The sequence below is a fragment of the Oryctolagus cuniculus genome, chromosome 10 (genome assembly GCF_964237555.1).
Source record: "Oryctolagus cuniculus chromosome 10, mOryCun1.1, whole genome shotgun sequence".
NCBI lineage: Eukaryota > Metazoa > Chordata > Mammalia > Lagomorpha > Leporidae > Oryctolagus > Oryctolagus cuniculus.
In genome coordinates, this window is record NC_091441.1 from 55,771,836 (window position 1) to 55,789,496 (window position 17,661).

General features: G+C 39.3%; 1 protein-coding gene and 1 long non-coding RNA gene across 2 annotated transcripts in view; both read right to left on the reverse strand.

Annotated features, from left to right (window-relative positions):
• The window catches only part of MIB1 (MIB E3 ubiquitin protein ligase 1), a 164,424-nt gene that overhangs the window by 25,126 nt on the left and 121,637 nt on the right, over nt 1–17,661 (reverse strand). The window contains exons 13-14 of the mRNA XM_002713451.5: nt 5,193–5,325; nt 1,996–2,082 (exon numbers count right to left, since the gene is read on the reverse strand). Of these exons, the coding sequence (XP_002713497.1) occupies nt 1,996–2,082; nt 5,193–5,325 (220 nt within the window). The remainder of the gene's footprint in view (nt 1–1,995; nt 2,083–5,192; nt 5,326–17,661) is intronic.
• Nucleotides 7,453–17,661, reverse strand: LOC138844040 (uncharacterized). The gene is made up of 3 exons (XR_011379404.1): nt 17,461–17,661; nt 15,913–16,000; nt 7,453–7,695 (listed from the first exon to the last, which is right to left on the reverse strand). It is a non-coding gene; the product is annotated as an uncharacterized lncRNA (long non-coding RNA).

Here is a 17,661-nt window from a genome sequence, read left to right on the forward strand (position 1 = left end):
AAAAAAAAAAAAAAAGAAAAGAAAAGAAAAGAAAAAGAAAGCCCAAATAGCATAGAGGATAAATTAAGAACATTTGGGAAGCCAATGCTGTGGTGCAGTGGGTTAACGCCCTGGCCTGAAGTGCCAGCATCCCATAAGGGCACTGGTTGGAGAGACAGCAGCTCCACTTCCCATCCAGCTCTCTGCTATGGCCTGGGAAAGCAGCAGAGAATGGCCCAAGTCCTTGGGCCCCTGCACCCACGTGGGAGACCTGGAAGAAGCTCCTGGCTCCTGGCTTTGAATCGGCACAGCTCCGGCTGTTGCAGCCACCTGGGGAGTGAACCAGCAGATGGAAGACCTCTCTCGCTCGCTCTCTCTCTCTCTCTCTGCCTCTCTTCTCTCTGTGTAACTCTAACTTTCAAATAAATAAATCTAAAAAAAATATTTGGTTAAGAGGAATTTTAAATAACAAATGTGAACAGCATTTACTAAACCACAACTTCTTAGATAAAATGCATAAATGACATATTTCAACAGATAACTTAAGCAGTAGATGGAAGTTTATTTAAAACTTTACTTTTGGAGCTTTAGCAATTTTCCTAATCCTTTCTCCAAATACTATCAAAGAGCTTTTAGCAAAACACTATCTATGAAATCAATCTCAAGCATAAAATCTTTCCTGTCTTGGCAAATTACATTTTTTTCCCTCTCCATTCCAAAAAGGTTACAGAAACAGTCACCTTAGGGCAGTATTTCTCAAATTTAAACAAGCATCAGAATTACTTGGAGGGCTTGTTACACCAGGGATTGCTGGTTCCCACCCCCTGAGGTCCTGATGCTGTTGGTCTGAGGTGGTAAGCCTTAACTTTTCTGCCAAGTTTCCAGGTGATGCTGATGATGGTGGTTCAGCCTCCAAACTTTAGGAACTGTTACTCTACAAAAATATTTAAACCAGTATTCTTTCAAATATTTTTTGAAACACCAGGTTAGTAAAATATGTATTTCAGCATTTTTTGAATTTGCAGCAGCAAATGTCCAACCAAAGATTTTATTTTATTTTTATTTACTTGAAAGGCAGAGAGACAGAGAGCTCTCTGTTAATTCCCTATATGCCCACAATAGCCAGAACTGGATCAGGCAAAAGCAAGGAGCCAGGAACTGAATCCAGGTGTCCTATGTGGGTGGCAGGGATCCACTAGTTGAAGCCATCTGCTTGCTTCCCAGAAGCAGAGCTGGGACTGAAACCTAGGAACTCCTGATAGAATCAGGGTGTCCCAAGTGGCAACTTAACTGCTATGCCAAACACCCATCCCAGCCAAAGCTTTTAATTTGTAGTTTATTATCAATTTACAAATCAAAAGGGAATGTAATTTTTAAAACTGATTTTTATGTTATTTTGAAATTTTCTCATTTAACATTCTGCAAATTTATAAATCTGACAACAAAGCTATAAAGACTTTAAATATCAGACTTTTAAGAATTTTGCTATTAGGAGCTGGCACTGTGGTGCAGTAGGTTAATCCTCCACCTGCGGCATCAGCATCCCATATGGGCACCAGTTCTAGTCCTGCTGCTCCTCTTCCAGTCCAGCTCTCTGCTATGGCCGGGAAAGCAGTAGAAGATGGCCCAAGTGCTTGGGCCCCTGCACCCACATGGGAGACAGGGAAGAAGCACCTGGCTCCTGGCTTTGTATCAGCGCAGCTACGGCCGTTGTGGACATTTGGGGAGGAAACCAACGGAAGGAAGACCTTTCTCTCTGTCTCTCCCTCTCACTGTCTGTAACTCTATCTCTCAAATAAACAAATAAATAAATAAATCTTTTTTAAAAAAAGAATTGCTATTGAAATCAAAACTCTTTGCCCAAGTGATGTAAAATATTAGCCTAAAATTATATATATAATCTAACTAATATCTTTTGAGAAATCTCACATTGTTTCATTTCAATTTTCAAGAAGTTCAAAAACTGTCTGGTTAAAATAAAAGAGTAAGCTCAATGTATGTTACTAAGTACTTTACCCTAACAATTTGGGTGTGTTGTCGTTCAACAGCAAGGTGGAGGGCAGTCTGCTGGTTCACATTCTGGATATCCAAGTTCGCGTTACCCTGAATAAGAAGAATACATTTTAAATGGTGAAATCTGATAACAATGAAGACTAAAACTGTAACTATTTATAAAGACTAAAGAACACTGTTGACTCCTCCAGCTGTTATAGCATTATTTTCATATGCTAAATGTTGTTAATATAGAAAAAAGAGCAACAAATTCTTCTAAAATAGAACAGCAAAACAGCAAGTTTTAAAAAATTATTTTTTTACAGTGATTCTATTGAACTACAGTTGAAAGACAAAATACAGTACCAAACTCAAACGTGTCTCTTTCCATCTCCACCATAAAATAATGGAGATAATTAACTTCCTGAACTACAAATACGTAGCTGTTTTATTGAGTTTTCTTTTCTTTTTTTTTTAAGATTTATTTATTTATTTGAAAGTCAAAGTTATACAGGGAGAGAAAGAGAGGCAGAGAGAGTGAGAGAGAGCGAGACAGAGAGAGAGAGAGAGAGAGAGACTGGTCTTTCATCTGCTGGTTCACTCCCCAATTGGCCAAAACTGTGCCGATCCAAAGCCAGGAGCCTCTTCCAGGTATCCCACGTGGGTGCAGGGACCCAAGGACTTGGGCAAAAATCTTCTGCTTTCCCAGGCCATAGCAGAGAGCTGGACTGGAAGTGGAGCAGCCAAGTCTCGAACCAGCATATGGGAATGCCGGCACTGCAGGTGGTAGCTTTACCCTTACGCCACAGCACCAGCCCCTTATTAAGTTTTCATAATGGATTCAGGTTAACTTTAAAGACCTGATAAATTCACTTCCTCTTGCTACATCACTGAACTCTTCCTCATTCCTGAAAACACTTTGCTTGCGATGAGAAGGTAACACTTAATTAGTACATAAAAAGATCACTAAAGGGAGAACAGGAAGTCCTTCCCAGGTTCCTAGGACAGCCAAAGGACTGAAAGAGAAAGGGACTGAGAAACAAAACACCTGAACTTAAAGTCAGGGGACTTGGCCTAAGCCCTATCATTTATAAGTTACAAGAATTTAAGCAAGCATTATACCATCTCATGCCTATTTCATCATCTCCAAAATGTTGACAATAAACCTAGGGGATGGGCTTAATGTAACACGCTAAAGTGTCTAGCATAATGTCTGGCATAATTTCTAAAAATGGAATTAAGTGAAGAGCTAAAGATTCAAAGGATAAACTTCCATCATTTTGTTTACTCTTAGAACCATTTTTGCCATTTGATTACAACTCTGATGTCCTCCTGTGCCCTTGTTTGGGAGGTAGAACTGAAACTTCAGTAATGTTATGCATAGTCTAGAAGACAGGAGTTTCAGATTTGTTTTTATTACAATATTTATGTTTCTTTGAGCATGGCCCTGTGGTACCTGATTTCACCTTATTTTCTGACTGTGTGTGGTCTCATATAACAATGAAGAGTAGAGGATTTTCTTTAATTTTCCTAGTTTCTCCACCGTTTAGATTTTGCTTCTATTGTGAGAATATTATAAAGAAAGCTGTTATAACCATTTAGTACAAGTACTTGTGTGGAAGTGTGCCTTTAGTTCTCCTGGGTATATCCCAAGAAGTGGGACTGCTGGATTATACAGTGAATACATGTTTAACTTTGAACCGCCCCATTGTTTTGCGAAGTGGCTGCTTTTAAAACACCAGCAACGTTATGTGAATTCCAATTGTGCCACATCCTAATCAACACTTGGTTGTATTGGTCTTTTTAATTTTGGCCATTCTTGTGGGTGATCATATCTTACTCTGCTTATAATTGTGCTTCCTTAATAACCAGTGATATTTTCATTTGTTTATTTGCTAACTGTATGCTTCCTTTGGCAAAGTGGATGTTGAAACTTTTGCCTCTTTTTAGATAGTAATTTGTCCTTTTACTATTAAGTAGAGGCTCTTTACATGTTTTGGATACCAGTCCTTTCTTAAATGTATATCCTTTACTTAGTTCAGCTTTCCTGTTCATTTTCTTACCAATATCTTTTAATAAGCAGAAGTTTAATTTTTCACAAACCTTAGTAATTTTTTCTTTTGTGACTATAAAAACTTTTGTATATCTCCAACGCAGAAGATCTACTCCTATTTTCCCTGAATGTTTGATATTTTAGGCTTTTATATTCAAGTCTACAACCAATTTCATTTCTGTATAATGTGTTAGGTAAAGGTTCAAGTTTCTTGGGTTCTGGTGCTTTTGCTTGCTTTTTGGTATCTGGTAATCCACTTGTTTCAACACCACTTATGAGAAACTATTCCTTTCCCCACTAAATGACTTTGGCAAGACAATACAAAAATCAATTCCCCACATATGTGTGACTATCCTTCTGCATTCTCTATATTAATTTGATCTGTACGATCACCTATGTAGAAAATACTAAGGGACCTACAAAGATGTTGTTAGGCTGAAAAGTAAGTTTAAGCAAAGTGACAAGATACATGAAAAATAATTGTATTTATATACACTAACAATATACAATTGGAAACTGAAAGTGTAAGAACAAAACAATTTACAATATCATCTCAAAAAAGCTATTTAAAAACAAGTTTAATATATATAAGAGCTAACTCCTAACAGACTCTCTAATCGAAACTAATAAGCTGATTCAATGGAAATTAACTTAGATGGAAATGCCAAAGACCTAGATTTTAAAGTAATTTTGAGAAAACAGAACAAAGTTGGGAGGTTTACTCTACCTGATTTCAAGACTTACCATACAGCACTAATAAGAACTAAGGCAATATAATATTGATGTAAGGTAAGTCGTTTAGATTTGAAAAAAAATCATAATTAACAAAAACAGCAGCAATTTTAATAGCAGACTTAAAATGGCAGGGGGGAAGGTATCAACTTCTGAACTATTTCTTTAAAGTTCTGTTGTTTTTGGCATGTACACGTTACAATCTGGTAATCAGATCTACAATTTACTATTTATATACACACACACAGACACACACTCCTGAACTGTATGTTCAAGAATCAGTGTTAGGCAAAAGACTGAATATGCATTATATCTGATTTATCATCATCATAAAGTTTTATTGTGATCAACTAACAGGCAGCTGATGAAATAATAAACAAATAGCAGTAGCTCAAAATTGTGTTTAAAAAACAAACGAGCAAACTGCTTTTCCTACCTGGTGTACCAACAGTTCAGCCACTTCTACATGATTGTTCAGAGCAGCCAGATGCAAGGCGGTATAACCATCATCTTTCTTCTCATCCACGATCCATGGTCTGGGTAATTTAGAGAGCAAAACACGCATTGCACTGAAAGTGAAATTCACATGGTTAATTATAATATCAAATTATATCTACATAATTAGACATTTATTATCTTTAGAAAAAATATTCAGAAAAAACTTCTGAAATCAAAACAAGACATTCCTTTTTAAAGAAAATCATGTCCTCTGGCATGTGCTGTAGCACAATGTGTTGAGCTTTGACATGCAGCGCCAGCCTCCCCAGCCTCCCTTATGGGTGCTAGTTCCAGTTCAGCTGCTCCATTTCTGATCCAACTCTTTGCTAATGTGCCTGGGAAAGCAGTAGATGATGGCCTGAGTGTGTGGGTCCCTGCCACCCATTTGGGAGACCCGGATGGAGTTCTGTGCTCTCAGCTTCAGCATGGCCCAACCTCAGCCTGTTGTGGGCATTTGGGGAGTGAACCAGCTTATGGAAAATCTCTTTCTCTCAGTGTCTCTCCTTCTCTTTCCATTAACTCTGCCTTTGAAATAAATAAGCACATCTTGAAAAAAACTGTAAGACAACAGTAAGTTTGGTCATCTGAAAAATTTTATGTAGAAAACAATGCAATTTTGAAAAAACTTTTTAAATATATTCATCTACTAATATTTTGAAAGACTGAGACTTAAAATAACTGTTCAAAGTATTACTGGACTTGGCACACATAGCACTAATGTGATGCATGAGTCTAAACAATGACCACTGTTATATACATACATATATATATACACACACACACAAACTTTTTGTTATTGTTGCTAAGTTTTTAAGGATTTTATTCAATGAGAGAAACATACAGGTAAGTGAGGGCTGCTCCACTTCTGATCCAGCTCTCTGCTATGGCCTGGGAAAGCGGTGAAGGATGGCCCAAGTCCTTGGGCTCCCTGCACCCATATGGGAGACCCAGAAGCAACTCCAGGCTTTTGGCTACGGATCAGCCCAGCTCCCAAGTCCTTGGGCCCCTGCACCCAGGTGGGATACCCAGAAGCAGATCCTGGCTCCTGGCTTCGGATCAGCCCAGCTCTGGCTGTTGCGGCCATCTGGAGAATGAACCAGCAGATGAAAGACCTCTCTTTCTCCCTCTCTGCCTCTGCCTCTCTGTAATTCTGCCTTTCAAATAAATAAATAAATATTTTTTTTAAAGTATTATATGAGGGAGAGAAAGAGATGGGGAAAGGTTAATGGGTACTTAAATAGGAGAACTTCTGGAATTCATTTTACAGTAGCATGACTATATATATATATTGATAATGTTCTATTTAAAAACTAGAAGAAAGGATTTTAAATGTTTTCACAAATTAAAAAAAAAAAAAACCTGTTAAATTCTTAGGAGATAGTTAAGTTTACCTTACCTGGACAGTATACAATATAAGCGGTTTTGAAACATCACGTGGTATCCCCAAAATATGTACAATATTTATGTGTTTGTTTAAAAAACTGAAATTAAAAAGAAAAAATATAGCCAAAACTTCAAGCTTTTTTTTTTTTAAGATTTTATTTATTTGAGAGGCAGAGTTACAGAGAGAGGGAGACACACATACAGAAAGGTCTTCCATCTGCTAGTTCGCTCCCCAAATGGCTGCAACGGCTAGAGCTGGGCTGATCGGAAGCCAGGAGCTAGCGGCTTCTTCCAGGTATCCCATGTGGGTGCAGGGGCCCAAGCACTTGGGCCATCTTCCACTGCTTTCCCAGGCCATAAGCAGAAAGCTGAATCAGAAGAGGAGCAACTGGGGCACAAACCGGTACCCATATGGCCTGCCAGTGCCATAGCAGAGGTTTAGCCTACTATACCATAACACTGGCCCCAAAACTTCAAGCTTCTAAAGTAATAACACCAGACCTAAAATGATACACAATGTGGTTCTTTATGGCAGGGTCGAGAAACATCTGCTCCACAGACTGTACAAGGCTTACAAAATCATTTGGTCTGGCCCTGCCAAGGCAACCACAAGAGGGACTCAACACTCAATAAATCTGTAGCAAGCTAATTTTTAAGTTGATCATTTTGTATGGGCTGCAAATGATATTGTAATTATCCAAAAGGCCCTGGGCAGGAAAAAGGCTCCCCAGCCCTGTTTTATGGTCTATACCCAATGTGGGAAGTTCAAGAATTCTAATAGGCTCTAGAGGGTCTAAGAATCTCTCAAATTGTACTCAAGTTTTAAAGCTTATAGTTTTATTATTTTAATTTTTTTTGAAAGTGAATAAGTAATGCAGGGGGGAGGGGAGAAAGAAAATCTTCCACCTGCTGGTTTACTCCCCAAATAGCAGCAACAGCCGGGACTGTGTCAGGCTGAAATCAGGAGCCAGGAGCTTCTTCCGGGTCGTCCATGTGGGTACAGGAGCCCAAGCACTTGAGCCATCTTCCGATGCTTTCCCAGGCGCATTAGCAGGGAGCTAGATCAGAAGTGGAGCAGACAGGACTCTCATATGGTATACCCACACTGCAGGCAGAGGCTTAACCTTCTATGCCACAGTGCCAGCCCCCCTCCTTTTTTCAAGTTAATTTTCTTAAAAATTATTTGACCGATAGAGATACAGACAGTGAGAGGGAGAGACAGAGAGAAAGGTCTTCCTTTCATTGGTTCACTCCCCTAATGGCCACTATGGCTGGAGCTGCGCCAATCTGAAGCAAGGAGCCAGGTGCTTCTTCCTGGTCTCCCATGTGGGTACAGGGGCCCAAGCACTTGGACCATCCTCCACTGTCCTCTCGGGCCACAGCAGAGAGCTGGACCGGAAGAGGAGCAACCAGGACTAGAACCCGGTGCCCATATGGGATGCCGGTTGCCGCAGGCAGAGGATTAACCAAGTGAGCCATGGCGCTGGCCCCCAGCTCCCTTTTAATCAGTGGCTTTTACTGAGTTCCAATCTCTGTCTGGGAAGTGATAAACTTCTTTGGAAATCTACCAAAAGCTATGGATTCCTCAAGAGAAATGCACATCAAAACCTTGACTTACAACTTTCAGTGAGTCTATAAACCCCTAATTCCCATTCATGGACCTCACACAGCTTTCTTGCTTTAGTTTCTCAGTAATTTTTTTTTTTTTTTTTTTTTTTTTGAACAGGCAGAGTTAGTGAGAGAGAGACAGAGACAGAGAGAAGTCTTCCTTTTTCCGTTGGTTCACCCCAAAGTGGCTGCTACAGCCAGCGTGTTGTGGCCGGCGTGCTGCACCATTCTGAAGCCAGGAGCCAGGTGCTTCCTCCTGGTCTCACATGCAGGTGCAGGGCCCAAGGACCTGGGTCATCCTCCACTGCACTCCCAGGCCACAGCAGAGAGCTGGCCTGGAAGAGGAGCAACCGGGACAGAATCTAGCACCCCAACTGGGACTAGAACCCGAGGTGTCGGCACCGCAGGCGGAGGATTGGCCTAGTGAGGGGCACCAGCCCCTCAGTAATTATTACGGATTCTAATTCTCCTTACTCAGTGGATTAAAATAAAATACTGGCCAGCACTATGGTACAGTGGGCTACACCTCCACCTGTGGTACCAGAATACCATATGGTGCAGTTCGAATCCCAGCTGCTCCTCTTCCAATCCATTTCTCTGGTGTTGCCTGGGAAAGCGATGGAAAATGGCCCAAATGTTTGGGCCCCTGCACCCATGTGGGAGACCCAGAAGAAGCTCCTGGCTCCTGACTTCAGATCGGCTTAGCTCCAGCCGTTGAGGCCATCTGAAGAGTGAACCAGCTGATGAAATACTCTCTCTTCCTCTCTCTGTAACTCTCTCAAATAAATAAATAAAATCATTAAAAAATAGAATGCCAGAGAATATGTAGATTTTGACTCAGGCTCTTAATGGGAAGAAAATACTGGTACCACATTATTGCTAAATGTTTAGCTAATCATGATGCTAATGTCATACATTATCTATTACCCTACACATTTGACCATGTGAGAAACAGAATTATAGGGGCTTCATACTTATTTTAGAAAGTTTATTAGATACCCTGGCCTCAGAATCAGCCCTTAAGGCATTCAGATCTGGCTAAAAAGCCCATGAGAGTATCTCATGCATGGAAAGCCAAGACACTGTGGCAATAAATGACCTACATGAAAGGTCTCTGTGAGTGAGATCCCGGTGGAAAGAAGGGACCATCAAAGAAGGAGGTACCTTTCTCTGAAGGGAGGAGAGAACTTCCACTTTGACTATGGCCTTGTCTAAATAAGGTCGGAGTTGGCAAACTCAAAAGGCTTCCATAGCCTTGGCAGCTCATGACAAGAGTCTCGGGTGATTACTGACATCATAAATAAGAATGCCAATTGTTAAATCAACAACAGCAGTCACTGTGCACTTGTTTCCCATGTAGGACCTCTGTCCTTAATGTGCTGTATTATCAGAATTAACAGTAAAACTAGTCTTCAAACTGTACTTTATACTTTGTGTGTCTGTGTGGGTGCACACTCTTGAAATCTTTACTTAGTATATAGTTGATCTTCTGTATACAAAGATAATTAAAAATCAATCTTAATGAAGAATGGGATGGAAGAGGGAGCAGGAGATGGGATGGTTTGCAGAAGGGAGAGTGGTTATGTGGGGGAAGAACCGCTAAAATCCAAAAGTTATACTTTTGAAATTTTTATTTATTAAATAAAAGTTTTCTATTAAAAAAGTTTATTAGATACAAATATTAAATCATGTGGACCAAATTTTATTAAAAATGGAAGGTAATCATTTAAAAATGCAAACACCTGTTACTGATTTAAACAAAAGCTGTGAGATAACTATGTTGAGAGGAATAGTAGTAACAGAGGGTGTTAATAGTTTTAAATCTTCATTTACTAAAACATGATGTCACCAGATAATGTTTCTAATTGGTAAGTAAGAAAGCACAGGGTAAGCTGCCAGTTATTGGTGGGAAGGACAAAGGGGGAAAGTGGGAACAAGCAGAAGCCAGTGATCTTTCATTACAAGCTTTGTAGCAGTATTTCACTTAACTATATACAATTATTAGTTTAACTTAAAACATTTTATTGAATAGAAATGCCTTAGAAATTGGCTTGTGGATTCAGGTATTCCCTGTCTCTCTTTCTAGTTTCAAAAAAACATTCTTGCATTGTGCACCACCAGTACATAGGAAGGAAAAGGCAAGGAGTATGGGATTTTTTTCCCTCCTCATCACTTCCTACACAAAGGATCCTAACAATTATTTACATTTCAATCGGATGATTTAAAGTATTTGGAAGGATTTTTGTAGGACATATGCAAATGCCACATCATTTTTATAAGGGACTTGAGCATGTGCTGATTTTGGTACTCATGGGAAGTCTTGAACCAATTCCCCACGGTACCAAGGAATGAATGCATCATCTTTGTTCCTCTCACAATACTGAGCAAATAAGAAATATATTATAAATTAAAAACTGAGGGGCCGGCATTGTGGCAAAGTGGATAAAGTTGCTGCCTACAACACCAGCATTCTAAATGGGCACCAGTTCAAGTTCCTGCTGCTCCACTTCCAATCCAGCTCCCTGCTTATGTGCCTAGGAAGCAACAGAAGATGGTTCAAGTGCGTAGGCCGCTGCACCCATGTGGGAGACCCAGAAGAAGCTCCTGGCTCCTGGCTTTGACCTGGCTCAGCCCTGGCTGTTGCAATCATTGGGGAGCGAACCAGAATATGGAAGATCTCTCTCTCTCTCTCTCCATCTCTCCCTCACTCTCTGTAAGTGTGCCTTTCAAATAAAAATAAATACTTAAAAAAAATGAAAGATACGTGGCATTATTTAACGCAAGTGTCTCATAATGATAACTAAATTATTACAATATTAACAAGGTATTTTAAATAGGTATAGTATTTTCTTATTTCTTACAGAAAGTGTTAGACTGACAAGTGATAATACACACATCAGCTAACAGTCAATTAAATATACAAAACATAGGTAATAACTAGGAAAACCAATTTGTAGCAGAGATCCAGAAGTCCAATTGGGCTAAAAGTTAAATCACCAGGATAGAATTATAATTTTAAAAAGATGAAAGTTATGTTTCTTTGTCTGGAAAATAATAATTGGTTATGAAAAAGAGAAAATGGTTTATGTGAAGCCTAGAGAAAGAATAAGAACAAGAATTTATTGGTGTACCCTCAGAATTGTCAGCAGAGAGTCTCCAGACAGGCAATCCTGATACCCTAAGTTTCCCCACAATGGAATGTTATCTCCATTACAGTACATCATCATGTAGAATTACCACAGGTTAATGACACTATCCATTAATATCATTCAAATTGTCTTGCTCATAAGTCAATTTCTAATCTTAATTTTCCTTCTTAGATTTGTTTGTTCTCCTAGCAGGGGAAAAAAAAATCTTATCAGGTACTATGAGTTCTACAATTCACTTAGCAATGACATTTCTTTCTGTAACAGGAATTTAGCATTCTGACATATATCAACTTCTTGTAAATTTAATTACTGTTAGTCATCTAAAGTCCAATTACTTCTGGACTTATAAAGCTGAGGCTAAAATCCCAGACATATGAAACCTTAACTACATATTCTCACCCATAATATCCCTGCCTTGTATCTCTAACTGCAACAAATGGTCATAAATCATAAGTAGCACCAAAATTTACGTCAAAATATCTATAAAATGCCATAAGGTTATTATAAGAATTAAAGGAGATACCCTAAGCAGAAACGTATTAGTACAGAGTCTGAAACTTTTCAATATAATAGTATTATAAATACTCTATAGATTACTGACCTATTACCTACATAGTCCAAATCCCTCCCCCTTCCACTCTTCCTAGGGTCCTCTTAATCTTTGTTACCCCTGTTTACCACTTAATCAGCCATGCTAGTCAGACATGGAAGCATCATTCTAGACTCCCTCTTCTTCCTCTCACGTTCCATTGTTGTGTTGACGTTCCCTTTTAAAACTAAAACTCTGCCCTACCCATGGCTGCCAACACTCTTTGGACAGGCCTTCCTTCCTCTGCACCTTCTTAACAGCTCCCCTTCTAAAGCCATCCTCTCTTCTACCTTACACAAATCTGACTATTGCACAATTTTCACAGATTCAAAATTACCAACATTCAACTAAGAAATACCTTTTTTTAAAGTAAATCTTCAAATAAGACTAATGATGTTGAAAAATTATTCTAAAATATGTCTTGCTTTAAAATATACTATCAAAATATACTTAATATTTTGTTGAAATCGATTATAGCAAAACCACTCTAAACTGTTGAGACTATCACACAGAGTCTCAAATCACAATTAATGCACGTCAAAATTAATGCACGTGAAGCAAGTGTCTGACCTAGTGGTTAGGACACCCAAATCCCACACCAGGGCACCTGTCCTGACTCCCACATCTTGCTAATGCAGGCCCTGCAAGGCAGAAGGTGATGGTCCAGTTGTTGGGTCCCTGCCACCCATGTGAAAGACCTGGACTGAGTTCCTGTCTCCTAGCTAGTTTGGACCAGTGCAAAGGGAAAGGATATGGTGGGCATTTGCAAAGTAAACCAGTGGACTGGAGTTCTCTAAAAAATTTTTTTAAACATTTAAAAATGGTAAGTTCAACTGTCAACTGTCAGGAAGGGGTGGATTCAATTTTGTGTTGCTTTTTTTAAATTTTGTTTATTTGAAAGTCATAGTTACAGAAAAAGAGGGAGAGAGAGAGAGAGAGACAGAGAGAGAGAAGGAGAGGGGAGAGGGGGGGAGAGAGAGAGAGAGAGAGAGAGAGAGAATATGAAATGGCCAGGGTTGGACCAGACCAAAGCTGGGAGCCAGGAGCTTCTTCCAGGGCTCCCACATGGGTAGCAGAGGCCTAAATAGTTGGGCCATCTTCCACTGCTTTCCCAGGCACATTAGCAGGGAGCTGCATAGGAAGTACAGCAGCCAGGACTGGAACTGGCGCCCATATGGGATGCTGGCAACATAGGCAGCAGCTTAACCTGCTAAGCCCCAACACCAGATCCTGTTGTTGTTTTAAAATAAACTTTTCATTTTGGAACAATTTTAGATTAACAAAAAATTGCAATGATAGGACCGCGTTCCCATATATCTCACATACCTATTAACAGTGTACATCAGTTACAACTAAGGAGCTAAAGATTTCCTTAGTTTTATGTAGTGTTCTTTCTCTGAATACATTTCATTATCATGCCTCCTTAGGCTCTGGGACTTCCCTGTTTTTGATAACTGACACTTTTGAGAAGTACTAATTGAATCTTTGGTAGACTATTCCAGGTTGGAATCTGTCTCCTGTCTTCCTCATGATTTCACAGAGGGTATGGTTTGTGAGAGGAAACCCACAGATTAAAGCGTCATCTCAACACATCATACCAGGGCACAGACCATTGCATGGCTTCTAACTCTTGGCTGAGGCAGTGGTGGCTTTCAGGCTGCTGCACTGTCAAGTTACTCCCCAGCCCTCTTCTCTATACTAGGCTCTTTGGAAGTCATTTTGCACAGCCCAGACTTAAGGAGTAAAAAAATACTCCTCTTTGAGGATAGAGCTTCACCACAATTATTTGGAATTCTTCAATGGCAATTCAAGGTAGATTAATTTTTAAGATCTATAGCTTGCTATATTAATTAGAAATTGCCAAAACAGACATTGTGGCAAAACAGGTTAAGCAGCTGGCTGCAACACTGGCATCTTTGTATGAGCATTAGTTGAGTCCTTTATGACTCAATTGCTTCATTTCCAATCCCACTCCCTGCTAATGGGCCTGGAAAAGCAGCAGAAGGTGGCCCAGGTACTTGGACCCCTGCCACCCACATAGGAAACCCAAATGGAGATCCAGGCTACTGGCCCAGCCCTGGCTGTTGAGACCATTTGAGGAGTCAACTAGCTCTCTGGAACTCTGCCTTTAAATAATAAGTAAATCTTTTTTTTTTTTTTAAAGATTTATTTATTTATTTGAAAGTCAGAGTTATACAGAAAGAGAGGAGAGGCAAAGAGAGAGAGATAAAGACAGAGACATCTTCCATCCGATGGTTCACTCCCCAATTGGCCGCAACGGTCAGAGCTGTGCCAATCCGAATCTAGGAGCCAGGAGCTTCTTCCAGGTCTCCCATGCGAGTACAGAGGCCCAAGGACTTGGGCCATCTTCTACTGCTTTCCCAGGCCATTACAGAGAGCTGGATTCGAAGTGGAGCAGCCGGGTCTCGAACTGGCACCCAAACTGGATGCCGGCGCTTCAGGCCAGGGCATTAACCCGCTGTGCCACAGCACCGGCCCCATAATAAATAAATCTTAAATATGTATCTCCAGAATATAACCTGTGACAATTTTAATTTTAAAAGAAGAAATTGTTGGGGCCAGTGCTGTGGCGTAGTGGGTAAAGCCAACGCCTGCAATGCTGGCAACCTATAAGGGCATCGATTCAAGACCCGGTTGATCCACTTCTGATCAAGTTCTCTGCTGTGGTCTGGGAAGGTAGTAGAAGATGGTTCAAGTTCTTGGGTCCCTGTACCCACATGGGAGACCCAGAAGAAGCTCCTGGCTTCAAATTGGCCCAGCTGGGCCATTGCAGCCATTTGGGGAGTGAACCAGCAGATGGAAACCCTCCCCTCCTTGCCTCTCTATAGCTCTGACTTTTAAATAAATAAATAAATCTTTAAAAAATAAAAATAAGAAAAGAAACTGCCAACCCCTCAAAAAACTTTATACAAAAACAAGTAGAACAGGGCCGCAAACAGAGAGCCTGCCCATCGCTAAGCCCAGCCAACAAGGGGGACTAATGGAAACTTAAGCAAAACAGATGCCCTTACCCTATGGTCAATGACAGCAGTTCCCATGAGCCTATCTCCTTCCTTTCCTTGGCATAGGCAATCTTAGGAACATACACTATAAGCTTAAAGGCCGGCTACACGCTGTCTCATACAGCACTGTGGTTAATTCAGAGAAGACTTGTCATGCTGTAGGATTGGAGGTCCACAGAGTTACTGGGAAAAGGCTGCTTCTAGCTCAATAAATCAGTAATTTTAAACCAACATATTCTCACCTGTGGAGCATAATATAAGAGATGTGGTGACTTTCCCCCTAATGCTCAAATAATTCTCTTTACTCCTCAATCTAGTTGTTTTTCAAGAGGCTAAGGACATGGATGTTTCAAAGATAAGGTCTTACTACCAGTTAAGCAGGCATTTGTGAATCGTGCCAAAGAAGCATTAAGTTCTGGAACAACTAATAGTGGTGCCTAGCATAATCCCTGGCACATGGTACTACTCAAACGTTTGCTGAATGATGAACAAATGAATTCTAAGAAGTAGAGGGGACAAGCAGCTGTCCACGTTGGTATGCAGTACTCAAATGGCACTGGATCAATATTTAGGGCCTGCTGTGCTTTGGAATCTTTCTTCAGAGACAGGCAATTTTTTCCAAACAAATCACAGGAGCTACACTGTAGAGGCCTTACTTATTAGTATTATTTAATGCTTAAAAAATAAAAAATAGAACACTGTAACACATACTAGACATTCAATAAATGTTCACTAAATTAATGAACAATTCCCCCCTTCCAATTGGTAAAGCAGGTTGGCCCAGAATCCATAAAGGACATTATTAGGAAAGTTCACCAATAGCAAGAGAAGTTCTCTGGGGTATGCTAAAAGCAGGTTATTACACAAGGTGAACACATTTTGTACAAAAAATTATACTTTGCCTACCTGGCATAAAGAGTTCAAAGTTTTGTTGAATAGAAGGAATGAATCTTTCGTTGAATAGAAGGAATGAACAATCATCTTTCTGAATACACTAAGGCAAGAACAGCAACATAGTCTACTTGTTGTGTCTGGCTGAGTCTCCAGGAGTAGTAACTCCCTACTTCATTTCATTATTGCAAATCAGAGCAGCAGCATGGCACAAAGTACCTGAGCTCAAATTTTGACCCTAGCCAAAATGACCAGTGACTTGAGTAGTTTACTTAACTTCTATGCCTCAGTTCCCTTCCTCACATGGGGGTGAGTAAAAATTAAGTGACATTAATATTTAAAGGGCTTACAAGAGTGCCTGGTATATAATACATTATATGAGTGTTTGCTAAAAACCACAAGCTAACAAAAAAAAAAATTCACTGTTAACAAAATGGTTAGCAAAAATAGGATAAAGTACCTGGTATGTAATATATCGTATGAGTGCTTGCTAAAAACCACAAGCAAACAAAAACTCTCACTATTAACAAAATGGTTAACAAAAATAGGATAATTTAGAAACCTGAAAATTAACCTATTTTACATCCTGAAACGTGTCAATTTCTCAAAATGTGTGTAAATATTTTTCAATATTTAGGAATGATGGCTCTTTAAAATTGCCAAATATCTACAGAAGCATTCCTAAAGTCACTGTTTTAAACTAGCTATCCAAAATAATTAAACTGATAGGGTATTAAACATTAAAAAAAAGTCAAGGACAATTTTTTCCTATAGGAGAATGAGCTCAGGAAACTGATAATGGTTTTTTTGTTTGTTTCTTAACTTCATGAATAGATGAAATAATATATTTGAATTAAGATCAAGGTATAGTTGATTTCTTGTGGGCATTTTTAGGTTTGTGAGATCTTAAATTATACCTCCATAGATTTTTTTTATTTTTAGTATTTTTTCTGTATGGTTAAAAAATTTTAATATTAAAAGTTGTTGTGAACATGCTATTAAAATTTAGAATAAGAATACTTTCCCTTTGAGACATACACTACTTATCAAAGTTATAGAAAGGTTAGTGATTCTTCTAGTCTGTGGCAAAGAATGCAATGACCACTTTTAAATGCCACTTCAGAAAATCAGAGAGCCATGGCAATGCTGAAGGGAAACAATAAATTTCTTCACATTTGAACATAAAATAGAATTCATAATAAAATATATCTTAATATTTCTACACAACATATAATTAGCTTCAGTAAAAAAGGCATTCAACTACTCAAAAATATTCTGAACCCTGTTTTTCACCTATGCACTACAAAAAATTAACCGAAACTGACATCAAATTGTTTTAAGTAGCATTTCCAAGATTACGTTTACACACTACTTTCTTCTTCCTTGGTGAATCCTCTCCACCATCAATATACAGGTAACATATCATTTCTACATATTTTCCATTCAAATACCATTCAATAATTTTAAAAAGCATTTACAACAATAACTAGCTGTAACAGCACCCTATAAAAATCCCTCAGGCCTTCAGCTATGTTACGTATCACATTCCATAACACTTCTTACCAACCAAAAATCAGGTTCTAAAATGTATTTTGGCAGCAGGGGGATTTTTACTCGTTCCATATCTATCTAAAGATTATCTTGTTACTAGCCAGGACAATTTCACTCTCTTTCCTTTTTTCTCTGCAGTGCTTCTAAGTATAGTGACAGCTGCATCAGGCTTTCCTCGTCTCAGCGCAAGCCCAGTGAAAATCTGGGAAATGT